Source organism: Ctenopharyngodon idella, chromosome 4, assembly GCF_019924925.1.
Source record: "Ctenopharyngodon idella isolate HZGC_01 chromosome 4, HZGC01, whole genome shotgun sequence".
Classification (NCBI taxonomy): domain Eukaryota; kingdom Metazoa; phylum Chordata; class Actinopteri; order Cypriniformes; family Xenocyprididae; genus Ctenopharyngodon; species Ctenopharyngodon idella.
The window spans coordinates 18,075,074-18,099,631 of NC_067223.1; the positions used below are offsets into that span (position 1 = coordinate 18,075,074).

The following is a 24,558-nucleotide window of genomic DNA, read 5'->3' on the forward strand; positions in this document are numbered from 1 at the left end:
CTGGAAAGAAACCGCACGCGGACGGCTTGACGAGCGGTTCCTTTCTGGCCATGGCCCGGTAGCTCCCGTGAGCGTTCCATTCCTTCCTGATCTTCACATTGAGATTGAGAAGGCATGGAAGAACCCATACTCGGCTTGCATTCATCGACATCAGCGGGTGAACTTCGCTGATGTTGAGGGATTGAGCCAGCATGGGTATGTGTCAATGCCTTCTATTGATGAGACGTTTGTGAACTATCTCGTCACGGGGAGCGCATGGACACTGAAAGCTCCGGTCCTGCCGTCTAAGCCCCTTAAAGTGACATCACACTTAAACGGCAGGGCATATGCGGCAGCGGGTCAGGCCGGTGCGGCTCTATTGTACTCCCCGCTTAGGGTTTTTTGGTTTCTCTGAGTGCATCACCTGTTGGATTGCACACTCAGGTTGAGTGTAGAGAACCTCACATTCAGTTTGGTTCTGTTAGCTCCCTCTAGCTGGATCACTGCCACGACAGTTATATTACTTGTACTATAGGAGTTGTAGGCTCTAATGCATTGAGCCTCCTTCTAGTATAGCAGCTTGTGTTTTCAAGCGTTGTTGGTAGAGGGTCATGAGTTTTGCTCACTTAGTTTAACACTGCCACAGGTCTATGCCCGTGTCTGTTTGAGGTAGTAGGCCATCTTTAGGCCTCCCTCAGACCATGGTAGCATGTTATTGTGCCCCCCTGTAATTGTGTGCTGGTACATTGCCTGTTGGAATGTGTAGACTTAGCTCAGGATGTGCTAAGCTAGTTACCCACAACTGTTTATTGGGTTTAGAGCTGGTCCCCTTTGAGCTTGGTCCCCTTTATAACAGTCCCTTGTTCTATCACCGCCATTGGCCACGCCCGTCTCTGCTAGGAGTAGGCCTTCTGTGGGGCCTCTCGCAGAGTATTGTGGCGGAGTGTGTACTCATCTTGTTTAAAGAGTAAAGGTGTTTTACTGAGTGCATGGCCTGACGGCTTGTGTGGACATATTAGCCACTAGCCGATGCCACGTGTCTGCGAGTTGTAGGCCTTCTGGGTCTCCTGTTAAGCATGTTGGCGTTTGTTTTTCGTACTCCTCTCACTTAGAGAGTAAAGTGTTTACGGAGTACATTGCTGAGTTTTTACTAAACTCAGGGCGAGTTTAGTAAATCTTACTGCGGTTCGGTTTTCTACATTTGCTCCCTTGAGCTTGGTAGCACTTCCACGAGCTGATGCCACGTGTCTGTTTGGAATCATAGACCTGTCTTGTGGTCTCCTGAGGACGTGATGGCATATGTTATACTCCTCTTGCTTAGAGAGTGAAAGATTTTTTACTGAGTATATGGCTTGTTGGTTTGTGCCGTTTTCCTTTAGCTCTAGTTGAGCTAAATAGCTACCTCATACGTAGGTTGGTTCTATTTTGCTCCTAGAACTTTAGTGGCCACTAGCTAACGCCACGTGTTTACAAGTAGTAGGCCCTCGGGGCCTCCTTTGAGAGCATGTTGGTGTATGTAATGTGTACTCCTCTCGCTTAGAGAGTTAAAAGGTGTTTTACTGAGTACACTGCTGGGTAGCCATGGCCCCAGGTTGAGTTGATTTAGTGAACCTCTCTGTAGTTCGGTTGTTGTCCTCCCTGAAGCTTGAAACACTGCCACGAGCTGACGCCACGTGTCTTTCTGAAGTTGTAGGCCCGTTTTTGGGCCTCCTTTAGATCATGATGGCGTATGTTGTACTCCTCTTGCTTTAAAGAGTAAAAGGTGCTTTTACTGAGTACGCTGCTTGTTAGATTGTGTTAGGTGGACTGTTATGTGGGCACTCTACAGTCTGATCTGCTGTTACTGTCATATGGTTGATTCTTGCTTCCAGCAAGACTGGTGTTCAAGGTGCGCGGCCTTGACAGGCCGCCCTTGGTTTTTCCCACTCCCACTTCTGGGGTTGTGACCTAAGCAGTATAACATGTATGAGTTTGTATTCCACGTAGAACTTTTGTCATGTTGTAGGCCCCTCTCTGGCATCCATGATTATGTGCCTACAGTATGGTCTATCTGTTAGGTTGAGCTTTGTACTCCCCTGTTAGGGTCGTCATGTATAGTGCTTAGCTCCCTAAGCTGGTCATTGGTTAAAGGCTTCCATGAGGCCTCCCGTTTGAAGACCAGCCCCCAGGCTGGTTTGTGCTCCCCTTTTATCAGGGTTTTTCTAGCGCACAGCCTCCTCAGTGCAAATAATCAGGCGCTGAGTAGATCCTAGGATTGAGCAGAGTATACTCCCCTTAATAAGAGGGTTTAGAGCACTCAGCTGAGTTCTGCTCCCCAGGATGCCCATCTCTTCGCGCAGGTTTGAGTTGCTTACTGCCTTTTGCAGTCACTCTTACTTGCTGTCTTCTCTGAAAAACGTGTTGTTGAGACTCTGTATTCAGACAGGATGTCTGCCAAAGACTAAGTTTGTCCTCTGTCAGACCAGATCGGCCTCCCTGGTGGCATTTGGGGTGACTATGTCCCCCTTCTAGTGACTTGCTGGGGTTCCTTTGGATCCCTGGCCACATTTCCTTAAAGGCACCTTCTTTCTGCAGAAGATTTGGTCCCAGAAGCCATGGAGCAGCCTTGGTAGGCCTTCTGCGGAAGGCCTCTTTGAGGTTTATAGCTTGGGCTGTTAGCTGTAGGGAACACTGACAGCCTTTGGTGTGACCCGAGGGTGAGTTGCTGGCGTTTCTCTTGAAACTGCTTTACGTTTGTCTAGCCTTTGTGGCATGCACTCCCCTCAAGCATGGCAGCGTGGGTATATCGTTCCCCATATGCGGTAAACGCAGAGTAGACTTCCCTTTTGAAAGGGAACGTCTCAGGTTACGTATGTATCCATGGTTCCCTGAGAACAGGGAACGAGACTCTGCGTTGCCTAGCCATGCATTGGGGCTGCCTGCTGAACAGTCCCTCAGACGATAAGATACTGACTGATTCTCTAGGTGCTCCTTATATACTTCCGGGTTGCGCTATGATGATGTCATAGGCTGTCGCTGGCCAATAGGATTGGAGAGGTTTGATACTTGGCTTTCAGACATCGGTTCACGTGCGACGTTCCCCATCTGCAGTAAACGCAGAGTCTCGTTCCCTGTTCTCAGGGAACCATGGTTACATACGTAACCTGAGACGATCTCTGTAGTGAGGTAACGGTCACACCATGGGTTAAGTGTCATGGTACCGAGTATCACAGTGGTCTTGTTGTTTGTTTAGACTTGGTTGATGATGCATCTGCTTTTGGAAAAATTGTTTAAATTTTTTTTTTTTATCAAGGATGGAATTTATTTGTTGACATTTTCAAAAATTCTGTTATCATTCACTCCCCTTGAACATCGATCAACATCTTTGTTGATCCTGGAACAACATTCCAATCAACCAATCAGATTTGAGGGACAAGTTTACCGTTTATGTCAAGTTTAGGCTTGCAACCAGGGTTTGGTGCTTCTACATCAATATTATTTTCATACGGTTTCATCTCTAAAACTGTTGTGTTTGCAAGACTCAGGTTTAATACAGCGATGTTAAGGATGAGAAGAAATAAGATGTAACTTTGGTCACCCACATTTAATTGTTTTCTTAAAGAAAAATAAATGCTTTGTTTTGTTTTAGATGCAGTTGCATAATATAAATTCACGACTTTCAAAGTTTTTATTAACGTTACAGAAAATAATTGTTTAGTTTAGGCTACTTTTATAATATTTTCCAAATTTAATTAACGTTGTTCTAATGAAGGCCAAAGTGGAAGTAGGATCTTCTCAGATGCACTTGATGCAGCATAAATATGTCTGGTCATGTGATTTAAACATGTCTGTCCACATGCGACGTGGATATTTATATATTAAATATGATTCATTTCTAGAGGTAAACATTTCAAACAGGATCAAATGACTGAGTTCAGTCTTAAGAATGAAACCAACCTGTTTGTGTCTCACTATCTTCTTGTTTCACTCTGAACGTTTCTTCAATCTTGTTTTCTTCACTCTCCTCTTTAATAAACGCCATCTTTATAATAGTGTGACGTGGATCTCAGGTGCCTCACCAGCAGTTTTTCCTGTGTGTTTGGACACTGTCATGATAAAGATGAGAATAATTAACAGAAAGAAAAATGAATCCAAACTAAATCTCAGGGTGCTTCTCAATCAGCCCTAGTTCAGTAGTCAGTGCATTAACAGATACTTCATATTTATGATTTATATTTGGTATTTAATGACTTTTTAACAAAGTTTTTATGATAACTGCAGATATATAAAATATTGCATTTTTGCACCTGCTCCAATTAAGAAAGAACTTTAATCAATAGGTCATTACTTTGCCTTTATGGTGGAGGTTTTTACTCGCTAAAAAAAAAAAAAAAAGAGCTGGAACCCACCTTTTAATGGGCAAAAAAACAAGTTAATAGGAACCTATGTGCCTCGTGAACATGGACAGTCAAATATGGATTTTTCCATGCCCGAGAAGACTCACTTATCTCAGAAGATAATCATGAAAAGGATTTCATCACGTGTCTTACTACAAGCAGTAATAGTGATGTCTCACTAGTGAAGTCAGACTATGCATCTGAATAAGAGTTATTTAAATTCAAATCTAGAGAATTGACAAAGGATAATAGGACAAAGGAATTAAAAAAGGATAGAGATTGCATAAAAACAGAACTACAAAATTGATAATCTTTGGAAAGTTCAAACACTCTCAAAAACAGGAATGTAAGCTTCAGTCCTTGATGGCTTAATTAGCAAGGCCAATGGAGCTTTTGTGCATTAAAGAGCTAGATGGATAGAAAATATATATTTTTTGCCCTTGAAAAAAGGAATATTTAGAAAAATTCTTTCTCTGCATTATATATTAAAGGGTTAGTTCACTTCAAAATTAAAATTCTGTCATTAATTAGTTTGTTCTTGTGCATCTTTCCAGTTCGGTTGAGCTTCTGTTCATGTTCACTGATCAATGTTTACTTGTGAGTAAAAGACTAAATTAAATCTGTTCATCATAAAAAGCTATCAAGTCTCTTCAGAAAATATCGACTAAACCGCTCGATTCATATGGATTAGTTTTCCGATCTCTTTATGAAATTTTTGAAGCATCAAATTGTCAGTTGGAACAGCAGTCAATGGAGGAACAGAAAACTCTGAGAGTTCCGAAGTCTTACAGGTTTGGAACGACATGTAAATAATGACAGAATTTTCATTTTGGGGTGAACTAACCCTTTAAAAACACCTCATGCCACATTTATTATTTCCTTTTATGAAAAACTTTATCAGTCTTACTTTAATTATGACATTTGTAAGTTGTTTACTGATGACATTCAAGACTTTATTCCGTTGATTAGCAATGCCTTCAAAAACCTTTGTGACTCTGACCTTAGGAAGGAATTGCTGTCAGCTCTCCAATATATGAAAAAGGATAAATGTCCAGGTCTAGATGGACTTTCAGTTGAATTCTAACAACACTTCTGGAAGGTATTGGTTTTGGGAATAATATATTGATATTATATAATTAATATGGGAACCTCTAAAAGATTTGGGATTCATAGTGGGATAAGCCAAGGCTGTCCAATCTCTCCTTTTCTGTTTTTACTAGTTCTGTTTTTCTCTCTATGCATGTTTTAAATAATCAAAACTTTCTGGGCCTGAAAATATTTCATAAAGAATTCAAAATTTCTCAATCGGCAGCTGACATTGCATTATTTCTGAGAAATGAAAAACAAAAGTTAAAATGGCCCTGGAATGTATATCTATATTTTCCAAATCTTCTGGATTAATGTTAAATCTTAAAAAATGTGAAATATTATTTATACACAATTATATAGATCTTTCAATTAAAAACATACCAGTAAAATACCTTGGCATTCATAGTTCTAAAAGACTGTGAACAATTGAATTTTATGCCTAAAATAATAATGAAAACTATACTGAATAATTGGTTAAAAAGGGATCTTACCTTTTTTGAGAGAGTTTTGCTTTCCAAAGCTAAGAGCCTTTCCAGATTTGTTTACCCATCTCTCTCTATATATATATCAGCGCTGAAACTTTAAAAAGAAATCAATACAACCTTCCTGGATTTTATCTGGAAAAATAAACCTTACAAGTAAAAAAAAAGGACATTATATCAGGCAAAAGAGTTGATGGTGGCTTAGAAATGTTTATATATATATATATTTATATATTAACAATACTTTTGAACTTAACTGGTTAAAAATTGTCAAAGAAATGAAAATTCAATATGGTTGTTTATTCCACAGTGCATTTTTTTTTTATAAATCTTGGAGGTTTATCTTTTCTGAGATGTAACTCTCCACATAAAACGCTTCTCTGAAACAATTGTCTTATTACCTCTAGGAATAAGTCTTTATTTTTGCATAAATAGTTTGGAAAGAATATAAACTTTGTCATAAACATGTCTGATGAAAATGGAAAGACTTTGTTTACAATTTCCCCATTCCATTTAAAGAGTTTCAGCACGTTGTAAAAACTATTCCAAATAGGTTGATACTTTTGACGAAAAGTCTATTAAAACAGACTGAATTTGCAAATTAAATGAGTTTAAATAAGTAAACACACAAACCTTTCTTTAGCGAATTCACAACAGATGCAGTAGGCAGTAGCGCGGTGCAGTTTTATGACGTCACACCCCTGACCAAAATAAAAGTCCCGCTGTTGTCTAAAACCATGAAAGTGTATAGAAAAAAAAAAAAGATGTGAGAGGAATTCAGAGTTTATTTCTTCTACTGTCCAATGATGTGCTGAATTATATATATATATATATATATATATATATAAATTAATTTAAAAATACATTAAACTAAATGTGAGATTGTGTCTAAAAAAGCTAAATTTGGGAGGAGAAACATTTCAGGAACCTTTTTTCACAAACTAATTTTAATTTGGAAAGAATATTATACAAAAAAAGGTTTTGTTCAATTAAAATAAAAATACATGCTGTGAAAATAAATCTGCATTGTTTATCATTTTGATCTTTCATTCAAAAACATCAACAAAACTTTCACTGAAGTAAAACAATTGAAATAAAACATTATGAAATAAATGTTTTTTCATAACAAACAAACGCTGTAAGATTATGATTCAGGCAGCGTCACAATTCAGATGTCAGATTGGGATTGGAGCCAATCTCGAAGCATTCAAAATATTTAATCCAGTTCCATCTGGTTGAAGATCAGATTCATCACGGGGTAAACACATATGTTTTGTTGATTATTTCTCTTTCTTTAAGGATGTAGCGCTATCTGATCATTTCTGTATTTTCTTTGATATATTGACATCTACTGTTCAAGCTAGATCTATCTCGGTCAAAAAGCAATGTTTAAATGAGAATACTAGCGTACTGTTTATGAAGGCTATATCTTTAACACCAAGCATATCTGTTGATTTTCTCTTTGATTCTTTTAACTCAAAAGTCAAGAATGTTATTGGTAACATTGATCCTATGAAAGTCAGGAAGAAGAGTGGCAGACAAAAAGCACCTTGGAGAAACTCAACAGCAGTAAAAAAAAATATGAAAAGACAATGCTGAGCGCTCTGTGAAAATCAATAATATCAGAGAGGCGATCAGCACATCCTTGAGCACTGGGGTAAAAGAGATCAGATCAGAACCTCAGAAAGTAGCTATTATGTCTGATTTCTAAGCAATTGATGTTAAAAATTTGGGAAGAAACAGTATAGCACCTTAAAACATCAACTTGCGCCCTTGACACACTTCCCACATCTTTTTTCAAAAGTGTGTTTAAAGGCAGGAACACACCAAGCCGATGGTCGCCCATCGGGCAGTTTTTGTTCGTCGGCCGACTAAGTTTTCTCAGTGTGTTCCACACCGTCGGCTGAAGTTGGTCCTCGTTTGCTTTTTTCGGCCGATTTGACATGTTGAATCGGCGTCGGAGCTTGTCAGTCTGTTGGGCCATCTGATCATTCTGATTGGCTGTTCAGCTACTGCCACCTGCTGGTTCGGAAAGGCATTTCATCTTACGCAGGCGCAGAAGGACGTGCTACTTGGCCGTCGGCTGTCGAGCGTCGGTTTGGTGTGTCAGGCCAACTTTGGACACAGACGCTGCCGACGTGAGCCAACCCCACAGTCTGCTTTCGTCACCACTAGTTCGTCGGCATCGGCTTGGTGTTTTCTGGGCTTAACGGTTTAAAATCAGATCTCCTAGAAGTGGTAAACGCCTCACTTCTTTCTGGGACTTTCCAAACTCCCTGAAAACTGCAGTTGTTAAGCCCTTCCTGAAAATGAGCAATCTGGATAACACCATATTGAGCAACTATATCAGTGTCAGTGACCATAAGTCTGAGTGGACATCCATGGCATGCGGAGTCCCTCACAGATCTACCTTGCCCTATCACCTAATGACTACAGCCCCATTGACTCCCTGTGCCAATGCATTGATGAAATTAAAAATTGGATGTGCCAAAACTTCCTTCAGTAGAACAAAGACAAAACTGAAGTAATTGCTTTTGGAAACAAAGATGAAGTTCTCAAAGTGAACACATACCTTCACTCTAGGGGTCAAACAACTAAAAATCAAATCAATCTTGGTGTGATTTTGGAGTCAGACCTGAGTTTCAGTAGCCATGTAAAAACAGTAACTAAATCAGCATATTATCATCTTAAAAATATTGCAAGAATTAGATGCTTTGTTTCCAGTCAAGACTTAGGCTGTGTCCGAAATCGCCCCCAGGGCACTATTTGAGGGGACAGCCATTTTTAGTGGTGTCCGAAACCATAGTGGATGTTACTGAGTGCACTCATTCAATCCTACAATGCTTCGCAATAATGAGTGTACAACCGACGTACATTCAATGGCTAGAGAATAGGCTTGTTCGAGATGCATCGGCGCTGCGCAGACTGATCAGCGTATGGCATCAAAGTACCGCGAGAGTGATTCAAAAGCCTAAGGAGTCATATGCTCTCCAATCGCTCTTGCTGTACTTTGATGTAATATGCTGATCAGTCTGCGCAGCGCCGATGCATCTCGAACAAGCCCCCATACCCTATTCACTATTCATTAGTACATTATATAGTCTACTTGAAGGAGTGAATAAGTGAGTTCGCCGGATGTGATGCTGTTTTGTCTTTGTGCTTTGCTTGTTGGTTAAATAAAATAAAATAAAATAAAAATTCTGACAGTATGGTTGTGATTGCTTTATGTAACGCACCTGCACGAGTATTTCCTGCAAATTAGTATTAGCAATTACAAGAGTTGCTGCTTCACTATGTGCTTACATGAAATTCTATCTATTGTTCTTCGAATTATAGTGAGAGAACAACAAAATGAAGATTTCTGAGAACAACGAATATAGTAGTCTTGAAAGTTTGTTAACATGGGGATGTGTAGCCTACAACACTCACATATAAACGTAAAAAAATACAAATAAATAAATAAAAGCCTTGTGTTATCCATTGCTGCACACTAATGAGGTAAGCTTTGTGTTTTACATCATCTGCCGCGTGCACGTTTACAAGACAGCAAACTCGGGTTTGATTTGGGTATGCTATACAGCTGTCTGTGTAATAACTACAATAATGTTTAAATATCATATTTTTTATAATAGCCTACATCATACTTTAACCCAAAATGAATAATTAAAAACAAGTTTAAATGAGTAAATCTTCTATAAATATTTTTTAATATTAATTTTTTTTCCTGACATAGCCTACTCCAGTTCTTGTTAAAACACACTAGATATGCTTATTCTATGCATTTTGAGCACTTTTTGTGTGAAATCATATTTATTTTGTCCATCAAAGGTGTACTTTCACTTTAATTGAGCGTTAGCTGCGCATCAAAAATAGACCCAGCGGCGAAACGATCGCAGCACTGCTGCTGCTTCTGCTCCTGCTACGCGCTGCCGCGCAGCCTCTGCGTGCGGTGTGAATGCTCTCATCTGTTAACATGGGCGCTGATAAAAATACGCGCTGCTTGCGCTCTGCTGGCTCAGTATTGGCCGATACTGTACATGTGAGCAGCACGACGCGTGTGTGGTGCTGACGCAGGAGCCGGCCAATACTGAGTCAGCATTCTAACGTAAAACACGGAAGCGCTGCACTGTGCTTACTACATCAACAGTGTAGGAACAGCTCCACTCAATGGCTAAGTCAGTCTCCACTTTCTCTACTGGCAGTGTCTTTGTGGATGGCATCGTTGCTTCTCTGGTGGGGTTAGCTGAATTTGTGGGTGTGTTTACTGAGGAAGTTCCCCCTTCACTCTAAAGGCAGGAACACACCAAGCTGACGGTCGGCCGTCGGGCAGTTTTTGTTCGTCGGCCGACTAAGTTTTCTCAGTGTGTTCCACACCGTCAGCTGAAGTTGGTCCTTGTCTGCTTTTTTTCAGCCGATTCAACATGTTGAATCGGCGTCGGAGCTCGTCTGTCCATCTGATCATTCTGATTGGCTGTTCGGCTACTGCCACCTGCTGGTACGGAAAGACATTTCATCTTACGCAGTCGCAGAATGGACGTGCTACTTGGCTGTCGAGCGGCGGTTTGGTGTGTCAAGGCAACTTTGGACCCAGACGTTGCCAACATGAGCCAACCCCGCAGTCTGCTTTCGTCGCCACTAGTTTGTCGGCGTTGGCTTGATGTGTTCCTGCCTTAAAAATAAATCCAGGGGACCTATTACCACAACTTAAATAAATGCATGTTTTCAAGTTAAAAATTCTAATTCATTGATTTAATTAAATAAAGTTGAAAACGTTATTTCGATGAGTTCTGTTAACAGTGGCAGTGGATTTTCAATTCTCAGCATGCTTTGCATAGGCCTGGATAAATGTTAAAATTAAGTAAAGGAAAGACATGTTAGTGTTTAATGCTGTTATGGTTGACATTTAAAAGAGTTTCTGTTATGTTGGTTTTTATAGTTAATATGCTGCAGAGTAGTGCGTGTGTTTAGGTTGTGGTTGGCAATGTGACAGTATACACTAGTCAAGTCAACTTTATTTAGTGCTTTATACAATACAGATTATTTCAAATCAACTTTACAGTGATAAACAGGAAAATAAAATATTCAACGATGCAAACAAAATTAAATTCTGCTGTAAAAGCAGCTCTAAAAAAGACAATAGTGTCATTAGTCAGTTCAGTGTAGATTTAGTTCAGTTCAATAACACTGGCGATGCTGCAAGAAACATGAATTATGAAACAGAGTCGAATTAGCTATAAAGCAGTTCTGCAGAAAACAGTAGTGTTATCATCCAGCTCAGTTCAGTTCAAATTTTGTGTCAGTGCAGTCAAATCAATAATATTACTGAATATTAAGTGTCCCCAACCAAGCAATCCAAAGGTGGCAGTGTCAAGGAACCAAACTCTAATCAAATGAACCAACATTGTGTTATTATGATTCCAGGCTGCATTACAGGTCAGATTGTAGATTGACCATTCAGAATATTTCAGTTGGTTTCTTCTGGTTGAACATTGTGATACGTCATGCCAGCATTTGGTGGGAGGGGGAGTTGTAGATGGCCATAGGGCAGATGACTCGTCTGGTTCACTACACCAGGGGTGGCCCACTCTGGCCCCTGAGATCCACTCTCCTGTAGAATTTAGCTCCAAACCTAATCAAAAACACTTGAAAAGGCTAATCTTCAGGATTACTAAAAAGTTACAGGCAGGCAAGTTTGATCAGGGATGGAGCTAAACTCCAGAGCCAGGGCCACTACTCAATTACACTGAATTTAAACTGGAACAATTACATTTTTTTGGAGTAATCAACTTACAAATTTGTGTTTATGCTACAAATTAAGTTCCTCTAACTCTGTGTAATTTGTTGGTTGAACAATTTCATCCATAACTTAAAAAGATGAATGCAAATTGTTGCTTTTGTTTTGAGCCAAAATATTTGTTTGTACAGTGTTCTCTCCAAAATGAAACAGAACAACTGATAAACACCATCTTCATCAATCCCCAGGGGAAAAAAAAAAACAATATATAATACTTACTCTATAAATCAGGGGTGTCCAGACTCCATCCTGGAGGGCCACTGTCCTGCAGAGTTTGGCTCCAGGTTGCCTCAACACACCTGCCTGAAAGTTTCTAGTATGCCTATTAGACCTTGATTTGCTGGTTCACTGTGTTTAATTGGGGTTAGAGCTGAACTCTACAAGACAGTGGCCCTCCAGGAGCAGGACTGGACACCCCTAGTAAATGGAATCAATGTACGCCAGGGGTGGGCAAACTCGGTCCTGGAGGGCCACTGTCCTACAGAGTTAACTTCAACGCTGATAAAACTCACCTGCGTGTAATCCTTAAGACCTTGATTAGCTGGTTCAGGTGTGTTTGATTAGGGTTGGAGCAAAACTCTGCAGGGACAGCGGCCCTCCAGGACCGAGTTTGCCCACCCCTGATGTACGCGTTAAAGGTTTAGTTCACTCAAAAATGAAAATTCTGTCATCATTTACTCACCCTTGTGTCGTTCCAAACCTGTAATGGTGCGTTCACACCAGACGCGAATGAAGCGTTAAGCGCGAGTGATTTACATGTTAAGTCAATGCAAAGACGTGAATAGACATCCTGTGGCACGATTCACACGAATGAGGCGGCGCGAATGACGCAATTCGCGCGAATAGAGCGTTTTGGGCGTTTGACGCGCGTAACGCGTGATTTGCGCGAGTTGAAAAATCTGAACTTTGCCGAAAATTCGCACCACCTTAACCAATCCGAAGCAGAAATCCGAAACAACATGGAGAACAAAATCATTCTCGCTGTACGATACATCTTTGTACTTTTTTAGAAACAGGAATAAAAAGGATCTTGCTTGGAAGAAAGTGAGTGAGGAGGTCGGACAATCTGGTAAGTTGTAAAAAACGTTCTTTACTCAATTTGAGCTATATATACACATATTGAGACTACAAGCTAGCTAAAGCCGGCAAATTGAGCTTATTCGCCGTATTTTACAACTACTTTCCCACTGACGAGTTGATGTGTTTATTCAGAGGAAGTGTGCAGAAACGAGACGAGCCGCCTGGCAGAAGCCCCTCTCATGACGCGAATTCGCGTCTGTTGTGAAGTGAATTTCACGCGCGAATGAAGCGAGTAAACTCAAAATGTTCAAGCGTCCAACTACGCGCGAATAGCAAGAATTGAGCGGTTTAGTACAAATTTTCTGAAGAAAGTTTTTCATATAAACGTGATGATCATTTAATTTAGGCTTTTATTCACATATAAACATTTCTCAACACACACATCAGATATGGTAAACAGAAGCTTAAACATGTTCGTTTGATGCACGAGAACCAATGAGTTTCATTCTTATGTTAGGCCGCATGTCTGGGCTTCCACAACAACCAATGAGGTTTCTTCTCATGCATCAAGCAAGTACAGTTGAGCTTCTGTTTATGTTTGCTGATCAGTGATTATATCTTTTAAATCTGTTAACCATATAAAGTAATTGAGTCTCTTCAGAAAATTTAACTAAACTGCTCGATTCATATGGATTAGTTTTACCATCTTTTTATGAACTTTTTGAAGCGACAAAGTTTGTAGTTGCGTGGACTATCAATGGAGGGACAGAAATCTCTCAGATTTTCAAAGATGAACGAAAGTCTCACGGGTTTGGAAAGACATGAGGGTGAGTAATTGATTATTCATTTTTGGGTGAGCTAACCCTTTAATATTGACTGAAAATCGCTGCTGCTGTTGTCCCACTTAAATACATTCAAAGAGATAGACAAGTACGGCTTTGTTTGGAACTATTGGGAGCCACATAAACTGCATAAACTGGCAGAGATCAAAGGTTGTCACAAGTGTTTTTTTTACGGCTCAGATTAGACCCACATACAAATTGAGCCGTCAAAAAAAGTCTAAAAATGTACACACGAATACAAGGCGATTCATACACATGACGATATGCAGATTTAACAATAAGTCAGTACATGCGGAAAGGTTCAGAAATGTGCAATCGTGCTTGTGCATTTATGATCTGTGTTTTGCATTTGGTCATTTTTTTTTCTTTCTGTGAATTACACAATGGGTATGACCATTGCAAATGAATTTGTCCTTCTTGTCAAAAGTAGCACAAGCTCTTGAAGTACGTCAGAAATAGAATGGGGCATCAGTTTACTGTTGGGGATTTGTTTCGTCACATGATGCCACGTGCAGTGTAGACAGCATCACTGATTATAATGGGTTCTATTGTCTTTTGTCGAGTCTTGCCGCTAGTGTCCGGTGTACAGTATAGGTTCTATATCTGTGAATTGCTGTTTGCAAATATATGAGCTTTTTAATGAAAGTGAATTAGCTAAGGCATTTGTTAATATTTTGTAAATACATTAATTCTGAGACTATTCTAACACCATAGTTAAAGCATTTTAGCAGAAGGCTGCAATATAACGTGTTCAGTTTATATAATTATTTAAAATATTAATTTACATTGTGGAATTTTACAGCAATATGCAAGTTAATTTATCGAATATGTTCATTCCGATGTATTAAATAATCGGATATAACATCAAATGTGACCCTGGACAACAAAACAAGTCATAAGGGTCAATTTTTTGAAATTGAGATTTATACATCTGAAAGCTGAATAAATAAGCTTTCCATTGACATATGGTTTAGCATAGGACAATATTTGACCGAGATACAACTATTTGAAAATCTGGAAGGGTGCAGAAAAAATCAAAACATTGAGAAAATCGCCTTTAAGGTTGTCCAAATAAAGTCCTTAACAATGCATATCCACTCACAACAATAAATTTTCATTTCTTTTACAAAATATCTTCATGGAACATGATCTTTACTTAATATCCTAATGATTTTTGGCATAAAAGAGAAATCAGTCATTTTGACCCATACAATGTATTGTTGGCTATTGCTACAAATATACCTGTGCGACTTATGTCTGGCTTTGTGGTCCAGGGTCACATATATTAGTTACACCTTTATACAATCTAAATTACTTTAACGATTCATAATTTCTGATGCCATTTTAAATTATCAATCCAGTTAAATCTCTTTCAACACAAAGAACACAAATAAGATCTCACATCTATTATCACAACAGATTTTTGAATCTGTTCTCTTTGTAAACCTCGTCACACTGAGGAACACTAGAATTTATTTTCAGAATGAGATTGCAAATGACGTTTCAGGTCCGTGTGAAATATGAAACTTGTTTCACATTGAAGACACGTGAAAGGCCTCTCTCCAGTATGAAGCCTCATGTGAATATTAAGGTTTCCTTTGAGTGTGAAACTCTTTCCACACTGAGGGCAGCTGAAAGGTCTTTCTCCAGTGTGAACTCTTATGTGAACCTCAAGGATAGCCTTGTTTGAGCAAGTCTTTCCACAGTGATGGCACATAAAAGGCTTCTCTCCAATGTGAGTTATTACATGATTCTTAAGGTGATTGCTGTCTGCGAAACTTATTCCACACTGATGACATATTAAACTTTTCTCTCTTGAGTGAATCCTCATGTGGCAATTAAGGTTTACTTTACATCTGAAACTCTTCCCACACTGACCACATATGAACGGCTTCTCTCCAGTGTGAATCCTCATGTGAGTCTGAAGACTTTCTTTTCGTGAGAAGCTCTTCCCACACAGCTGGCAGGTGAAAGAGCTCTCTCCAGTGTGACTTCTCATGTGTGTATTAAGGTTTCCTTTATGTGTAAAACTCTGCCCACACTGTTGGCAGGTGTAAGGCTTCTCTCCAGTGTGAACTCTTATGTGGACTTTAAGGTTTTGTTTTTGAGTGAAACTTTTCCCACACTGCTGGCAGGTGAAAGGCTTCTCTCCAGTGTGAATTCTCATGTGGACTTCAAGGTTTTGTTTTTGATTGAAACTCTTTTCACAGTAACGGCAGGTGAAATAACTGTTAGATTCAGTCTTCTGAGCTTTTTGTGGGGAAGTCATTTCAGTCTGTGTGGATATTTCTCCAGTCATAAAATCATGATGTTTTTCATATTGATTTGTCTCTTCCATTTCATCCAGTTCTTGACATTCCTCTTTCAGTGCCACCGGGTCTAAAGCCATTAAAAAACAAGTTAACACCAGTTTATTGGCACAAAGAAACACATCAGGACCAACCTGAAAGCATTAAAGCATCAAAACTAACACATTTTAATTTTGTTAGGTCAATTTTGTCAGGTTGTGTTGTTGCAAAGTGCCGGTCAAGCAAAAAATTACAATACAATAGAGACATGTTTTGAGACATGTCTCCTAGGTTTCTGCCGCTGCCTCATAAGACGCAGTAGCGCAGCATGGCGGCTACACATTGTCATGTTGTAAATAAGACAACATCTGTATTGCAAACCCCTCCAACTTTGCTGTTGTTGTTTGCATATGCCTACCAACAAAACGTCATTGGCCAATGCAGATATTAGGGAAAATGAAAGAGCGCCATGGGATGTACACAAATCAGATCTGAAGAGTTGCGATACACAGCGTAGAGTCAATAATTTAGATAAGATTCCAATCGGATACACAAATTATCTGATTTGGATGGACAATGAGTGCGTTTACATGCACATTCTTAAGCTGATTATGCTTAATAAGCCGACAACGAACGTGATCATTTAAACACGGTAACCTGTTTTCTTTTATGGGAGTAAGGTCATAAACGGCTTAAGCATAAACCAGTCAGAACAAGTAGTTTGTTGCCTCTTACCCCCAGTGTTGGGGGTAACGCATTACAAGTAACTTGAGTTATGTAATCAGATTACTTTTTTAAGTAACTAGTAAAGTAACGCATTACTTTTTCCAATTTACAACAAAATATCCAAGTTACTTTTTCAAATAAGTAACGCAAGTTACTTTTTCACATTTATTGACTGACAGCTCTTCTGTCCCCATGTTGGGAGAAATAGTGCAGAGGTGTTGTGTGCGCTGTTTGAACATGATGGTTATTGTAGTTCTAGACTAAATGTGAACATGCATTTTTACTCATCTCACTTGCACAAAAACATTCAGTATTCCTCAAAATGAATAAAAACAGTGAAACGCAATCTCAGAATTTTACACAAACCTGTAATAATTAACTATATTAAACAAATACACTTTATGTATTTAATCTCACTTTATTAACCATTGTCTTTGCTGCTGACCTTCAATGATCCAATTCATCCATACTAATACGCAAAAATTACTTTAGATTAGATTTAGAAATAATAGTGTTGAACTTCCTTTTCCTGTATCCTGTTCTTATTTACTCCTGAATGGCAGCACAGCTGAAAGGTTTGTTTGGGCTGCACCCTCTACTGTACAGGCGTAAATATGAATTTCCTTCAGCCTGAGGCTTATTCATTTCACTTTTGGTGTGAAAGGGCCTTTATATTTGCCAAAAATAGAGCTTTTTTTGTTGTTATTAAAATACAAACAAGCAAGCCCAACCCAGGTGAGAAAAAGTAACGCAAAAGTAATGTAACGCATTACTTTTCATAAAAAGTAACTAAGTAGCGCAATTAGTTACTTTTTTAGGGAGTAACGCAATATTGTAATGCATTACTTTTAAAAGTAACTTTCCCCAACACTGCTTACCCCGATTTTGCGCGGCATGTAAACGTATTAACCTGCTTTCTGTCGGCTTATAGAAGTGCGCATGTGTGATACTCGACAGAAACGCATCCTTAGTGCAAATTTAAACACATCCAGACAGAGCGAGGTTTTTGCAGGAAAGGAAGAAGGAAATGTATCACAAATGCAGACTCTTTCAAGACCCCGAAAATTAGTAGAAGTGGTTCAGCGAAACGCTGCATCTGTAACTGGATGAGAGAATTATATATGAGTCGTTAGTTTCCCGTTGATGTTGCAAGCTTTATTTAACATCTCAACTGACATAACATACGGAATATGCGGAGTCACGATACACAAATTATTATTTTTTTTACATCACTATAGGGAAATAACCCGATTTATTAATAAAGTCATGTAAACGCGATTTACTTGCATAGTCAGGTTTAGGGTTGCAAAGGGGCGGAAAGTTTCCGGTAAATTTCCAGAAACTTTCCACGGGAACTTAACCTGGGGAATTTTGGAAATATTCCAATTTTATTCCAATTTCCAATTTCCAATTCCAAAACTTAACAGGAATTTATGGGAATTTATGAGAATTTATAGGAATTAATTGGAAATTTTGGGAAATTTATACAAATTTATAATATTTACAGTGGGTACGGAAAGTATTCAGACCCCCTTAAATTTTTCACTCTTTGTTATATCGCAGCCATTTGCTAAAATCATTTAAGTTCATTTTTTTTCCCTCATTAATGTACACACAGCACCCCATATTGACAGAAAAAACACAGAATTGTTGACATTTTTATTAAAAAAGAAAAACTGAAATATCACACGGTCCTAAGTATTCAGACCCTTTGCTGTGACACTCATATATTTAACTCAAGTGATGTCCATTTCTTCTGATCATCCTTGAGATGGTTCTACACCTTAATTTGAGTCCAGCTGTGTTTGATTATACTGATTGGACTTGATTAGGAAAGCCACACACCTGTCTATATAAGACCTTACAGCTCACAGTGCATGTCAGAGCAAATGAGAATCATGAGGTCAAAGGAACTGCCTGAAGAGCTCAGAGACAGAATTGTGGCAAGGCACAGATCTGGCCAAGGTTACAAAAAAATTTCTGCTGCACTTAAGGTTCCTAAGAGCACAGTGGCCTCCATAATCCTTAAATGGAAGACGTTTGGGACGACCAGAACCCTTCCTAGAGCTGGCCGTCCGGCCAAACTGAGCTATCGGGGGAGAAGAGCCTTGGTGAGAGAGGTAAAGAAGAACCCAAAGATCACTGTGGCTGAGCTCCAGAGATGCAGTCGGGAGATGGGAGAAAGTTGTAGAAAGTCAACCATCACTGCAGCCCTCCACCAGTCGGGGCTTTATGGCAGAGTGGCCCGACGGAAGCCTCTCCTCAGTGCAAGACACATGAAAAAACACCTGAAGGACTCCAAGATGGTGAGAAATAAGATTCTCTGGTCTGATGAGACCAAGATAGAACTTTTTGGCCTTAATTCTAAGCGGTATGTGTGGAGAAAACCAGGCATTGCTCATCACCTGTCCAATACAGTCCCAACAGTGAAGCATGGTGGTGGCAGCATCATGCTGTGGGGGTGTTTTTCAGCTGCAGGGACAGGACGACTGGTTGCAATCGAGGGAAAGATGAATGCGGCCAAGTACAGAGATATCCTGGACGAAAACCTTCTCCAGAGTGCTCAGGACCTCAGACTGGGCTGAAGGTTTACTTTCCAACAAGACAATGACCCTAAGCACACAGCTAAAATAACGAAGGAGTGGCTTCACAACAACTCCGTGACTGTTCTTGAATGGCCCAGCCAGAGCCCTGATTAAACCCAATTGAGCATCTCTGGAGAGACCTAAAAATGGCTGTCCACCAACGTTTACCATCCAACCTGACAGAACTGGAGAGGATCTGCAAGGAAGAATGGCAGAGGATCCCCAAATCCAGGTGTGAAAAACTTGTTGCATCTTTCCCAAAAAGACGCATGGCTGTATTAGATCAAAAGGGTGCTTCTACTAAATACTGAGCAAAGGGTCTGAATACTTAGGACCATGTGATATTTCAGTTTTTCTTTTTTAATAAATCTGCAAAAATGTCTACAATTCTGTGTTTTTCTGTCAATATGGGGTGCTGTGTGTACATAAATGAGGAAAAAAATGAACTTAAATGATTTTAGCAAATGGCTGCAATATAACAAAGAGTACAACATTTAAGGGGGTCTGAATACTTTCCGTACCCACTGTATATAAAATGTATTATATTAAAAACAAATATAAACATTTTGTTTGGTCATAACATGAAATAAGTTATTTATTTTTCGCATTCAATTAATTCTAATTTAGTAAATATGTAAAATAAATATATTTTTATTGCAGCAATTGTTATGTGTTATTTATTTCAGTGTCACATGATCCTTCAGAAATCATTCTAATATGCTGATTTGATACTTATTACCAACATTATCATTGTTGGAAACAGTTGTGCTGCTGAATATTTTTTTGGAACCTGTAATACTATTTTCAGGATTCACTGATTAATAAAAAGTTAAAAAGAACAGAATTTATTCAAAATAGAAATCTTTTCTAACAATATCACTTTAATCTCACTTTTTATCAATTTCACACATCCTTGCAGAATAAAAAAGAAAAAAAATTACTGACCCCCAAATTTTGAACGGTAGTGTATATTGTTACAAAAGATTTCTATTTTAAATAATTGCTGTTCTTTACATTTTTATTAATCAAAGAAACCTGAAAAAAGTATCACAGATTATAAAAAATATTAAGCAGCACAACAGTTTCCAACATTGATAATTGAGTATCAAATTAGCATGTTAAAATGATTTCTGAAGGATCATGTGACACTGAAGACTAGAGAAATGATGCTGAAAATTCAGCTTTGCATCACAGAAATAAATTATATTTTTATGTATATCAAAATAGAAAACCATTATTTTAAATAGTAGTTATGTTTCACAATATTACTGTTTTTTCTGTATTTTTGATCAAATGTGCATGTTATGGACTGGGGAACGCACAGTGCATGCAGGGGGTGTGGCCTCAATAGCCCTGCAGTAAGTAGTGTGCTGTGTGATTGTGATTGAGGAATGTGCAGTGTAAAAATTCAATTAAAATTGCAATAAATATGATTGTTTTAACCAAAATTATGCTGCAAGATGTTTTTTTTCCAACTACATTTATGTAACCTGTTATAGGCTAACCTGCAATTTTGCAAATTCCATGTTTATTCCCATTAATTCCCGTTAATTCCCATGGAAAGTTTCCAGCTTTGAAAATTCCCGGAATTTTGCAACCCTAGTCAGGTTACTGGCTTGCATGTAAATGGGGAAAACTGGTTATTTCAATAAGCTGATATTTGTGAGTTATCAGCTTACTGGTGTGCATGTAAACGTGCTCAGTGAGAACATAGCCTTAGTATTTGGCTGGTCATGTGATCTCAACACGTCTGTCCACATGAGGCGACCCGCTCCATGTCAAATAAAACTGCATTCTTCAAAAATATTAATTTCTGTAGAGGTTGACATATTAAGCATCGAATGACTGAGTTCAGCTTTGAGAATGAAACCAACCTGTTTGTTCCTCAGTATCTTCATGTTTTACTCCAAATCCTTCTTCAATCCTGATCTCTTCGATCTCCTCTTTAATAAACGCCATTTTTATAATAGTGTGTCACGTGGATCTCAGTTGATTCCCCAGGAGTTTTTCTGTGTGTTTGGACACTTTGTTATGTTTAAGAGAAGAATAATTACAAGACAGAAAAATAAATCCAAACTAAATATCTGGGTGCGTCTCAATCAGTTCCCTAGTTCAGTAGTCTGAGAACCAGCAAGGGAGCCAGTCGGTGTCATAGTTAATGGCCTTGAAGGATTAGCTACTTTCAAATGAAAATTAGCCCAAGCTTTGCTCGCCCTCAAGCCATCCTATATGACTTTCTTCTTTCTGACCAACACAATTGTAGAAATATTAATAAATATCCTGACGCATCCGAGCTTTATAATGGCAGTATGCGTTACCAGACGAGTATGAGCTGAAGAAAGTGTCTCCATCCATAAACATATTCCACACAGCTCCGGAGGGTTAATAAAGGCCTTCTGAAGCGCAGTGATGCATTTGTGTAAAAAAGAAAAATCCATATTTAACAAGTAAAATATCTTGTTTCCACCAGAGCGCCTTTCGTATTCTTCAAAAAGCTTACGCTGTACGTTCTACGCCATCCCGACTGAACTTACAGAACTAACACAACGCCAGTTCCATTTTTTCCCGTAATTTGAATAGGAAAGGTGGTCTGGCAGAAGCTAGATATTTTACTTCATAACTTGTTAAATATGGATATATTTTTTTTACACAAACGCATCGCTTTGCTTCACAAGGCCTTTATTAACCCCCCGGAGCCGTGTGGAGCACATATTAATGATGGATGTATGTGGATGGAGGCACTTTCTTCAGCTCATACTCGTCTGGTACTGCCATTATAAAGCTCGGATGCGTCAGGATGTTTATTAATATTTTTATGACTGTGTTCATCAGAAAGAAGAAAGTCATATACACCATGGATGGCTTGAGGGTGAGTAAAAGCTTTGGGTAATTTTCATTTGAAAGTGAACTAATCCTTTAATTGTGATGATTAGCTCTAAACTTACTAATGATTTATATTTGGTATTTAATTATTTGTAGTTTACATTTAATAGATTAAATCTTAATTAAAACATTTGCTGTTGGTTTATAAAAGTTGTCATTACACCACTGGTCTATAAATCATTTATATAAATCAGTGTATTTTGACCAGCAGGTGTCGTTACTGTGCGATGATTCGAGCGCTTCTAAACAGTGAATCATTTTGCGAAACAATTGCTTTAATTTACTCTTTCCCATCACTACTTGATAATGACCGAATTCGTGGTTATGCTAAACTGATTCATGATATAAGAAGGAGGAAAATGAGACGCACCTTTGCTGTTACACATGTGGGATGCGCTTCAAATGCTAATAAACGGTAGAATTACCATTACAATGGTACATTCAGTAATATCCTATTCATTTTACATCGCATATGAAACCTATAATATTGTCTGATTTAAGGACTTAAAAACAAACCGTTCTTCAGCCGTATCAGAGAGGCAGGATCGCGGCGCAGCCTGTTGACGTCACTGCGTCAGACCAAAATAAAAGTCCTGTTCGTAAATCACAAAAAACGCATAGAATTTTAAACACAGAAACACATACAAATTATATAATATGTCAGATGTTATCAGAATTTTAATTCCTGTCACCGGTTGTCTAGTAAAATCTTCAAACTAACTGCGTACCTCACTTTCAAAAATAAAAAAGATCATGTTTGGGTGCAAAAACATACCATGGGTCAAGAGTGACCCTAACCCTTTTTTAAAAATAGTTTGATGCATTTTTCGAAAGAGCTGTAGCAAAAAAATATTATCTTACTATACAATAAACAAGGTGTCAATAATAAAAACCTCACAATCAATAGGTAACATGTTGCAGTACGTTTTGTAAATGATTCATGTTTATGTGCATTCTTGTTAACTTTAAATGTTTGAATCTCTGATGCTGTTAGTCATCGGACCCTGTTCACCAAAAAGATCACACACACAAAAATGCATCTAATGAAAAAGTTTACAATTTTCAGGCAACCATTGTCTCCCATCATGTGCAAACATACATCTCATAAGTTCATTAAAATGCTTGATTTAGAGTTTCATGATCCTTTAATTTATAGATACAGTATGACTGGTGTATTAATTTGAATACAGTTGTAAAAGCAGATCAATACGAGAGGATAGTTTATAAAGCAGATCAGAGTGATTTTTAAAGAAATAGAGGCCTAGATGGGCTAGAAGCCTTTAACTCGGAGGCCCCTGTACACTAGTGCGTTCGCTCTGCGTATCCTTGATGACCGGAGTGTCGTTTCACAAAATATCGAGGTAAGTACCTACACTGTCATTGTAACATTTGTCCCAGTAAATCAAGTAAATTATTATTTATGCATTAAATTATCTTCATCAAATGTATTTGTAAATGTTTTATTTGCTGCTCCAGTCATTCTTGATAAGGAGGAAGATGCTTTGTTCAGGCGAGCCCAGCTTTGAAAGGTGAAACACCTGATGAAGAAAGGGTGATCTTGACATTTAAGGATAGCTGAATTACTTTTTTCCCCAACAGGGCAATCAACCAAATATGAACATCTTTAATCACAGTAATCCTTATAATAGTATAAATGTTTCTGCTTTTTTCTTTTTGCCAGTGACTCCCACTTCCTCTCAGTCTACCACTGCCTCTGAAACGGACACTGACTCTTAAGGCAGGAACACACCAAGCCGACGCCGACGAACTAGTGGCGATGAAAGCAGACTGCGGGGTTGGCTCACGTCGGTAGCGTCTGTGTCGGCTCGACAGGCTCGACAGCCGACAGCCAAGTAGCACGTCCGTTCTGCGCCTGCGTGAGATGAAATGCCTTTCCGTACCAGCAGGTGGCAGTAGCTGAACAGCCAATCAGAATGATCAGATGGCCTGACTGACTGATGAGCTCCGACGCCGATTCAACATGTCAAATCGGCCGAAAAAAGCCGACGAGGACCAACTTCAGCCGACGGTGTGGAACACACTGAGAAAACTTAGTCGGCCGACGAACAAAAACTTTTTTCGGCTTTTTTCGGCCAATTTGACATGTTGAATCGGCATCAGAGCTCATCGGTCAGTCAGGCCTTGGTGTGTTCCTGCCTTCAGACTGCCTCCGGATCCGATACAGTTACTGCTTCTCCTGAATCACTTTTAAAGGGTTAGTTCACCCAAAAATGAAAATTCTGTCATTTATTACTCACGCTCATGCTGGTTCCAGACCCGTAAGACCTTCGTTAATCTTCGGAACGTAAATTGAGATATTTTTGTTTAAATCCGATGGCTCCATGAGGCCTACATAGGGAGCAATGACATTTCCTCTCTCAAGATCCATAAAGGTACTAAAAACATATTTAAATCAGTTCATGTGAGTACAGTGGGTCAATATTAATATTATAAAGTGACGAGAATATTTTTGGTGCGCCCAAAAAAACCAAAA

The 24,558-nt window shown here is 38.9% G+C and overlaps 3 protein-coding genes across 10 annotated transcripts in view; all 3 read right to left on the bottom strand.

Annotated features, from left to right (window-relative positions):
- Positions 1–6,710, bottom strand: part of LOC127510603 (gastrula zinc finger protein XlCGF57.1-like) — a 29,770-nt gene extending 23,060 nt beyond the window's left edge. Inside the window, exons 1-3 of one of the 5 annotated variants that reach the window (XM_051890377.1) lie at positions 6,560–6,710; positions 5,936–6,023; positions 3,916–4,064 (exon numbers count right to left, since the gene is read on the bottom strand). In XM_051890377.1, coding sequence (XP_051746337.1) covers positions 3,916–4,000 — 85 coding nt within the window. In that variant the 5' untranslated portion in view covers positions 4,001–4,064; positions 5,936–6,023; positions 6,560–6,710. Of the gene's footprint in view, positions 1–3,915; positions 4,065–5,935; positions 6,076–6,559 lie in introns of all 5 variants that reach the window. The other 4 variants (XM_051890376.1, XM_051890378.1, XM_051890375.1 and 1 more) reach the window with 4 other exon arrangements.
- Positions 1–24,558, bottom strand: part of LOC127510588 (gastrula zinc finger protein XlCGF8.2DB-like) — a 445,238-nt gene that overhangs the window by 212,990 nt on the left and 207,690 nt on the right. The gene's annotated exons all lie outside the window — the stretch shown is intronic.
- Positions 10,919–22,653, bottom strand: LOC127510679 (gastrula zinc finger protein XlCGF8.2DB-like). 4 transcript variants are annotated; one of them, XM_051890585.1, is made up of 3 exons: positions 22,581–22,653; positions 21,056–21,190; positions 10,919–15,961 (listed from the first exon to the last, which is right to left on the bottom strand). In XM_051890585.1, exons 2-3 carry the CDS (start codon positions 21,138–21,140, stop codon positions 15,048–15,050), a joined length of 999 nt encoding a protein of 332 aa, XP_051746545.1. In that variant the 5' UTR covers positions 21,141–21,190; positions 22,581–22,653; the 3' UTR covers positions 10,919–15,047. The 4 variants fall into 4 exon arrangements, with proteins under 4 accessions (XP_051746545.1, XP_051746543.1, XP_051746544.1 ...); XM_051890583.1 differs by having other exon boundaries at positions 21,056–21,205; positions 22,581–22,643; XM_051890584.1 differs by having other exon boundaries at positions 22,435–22,629.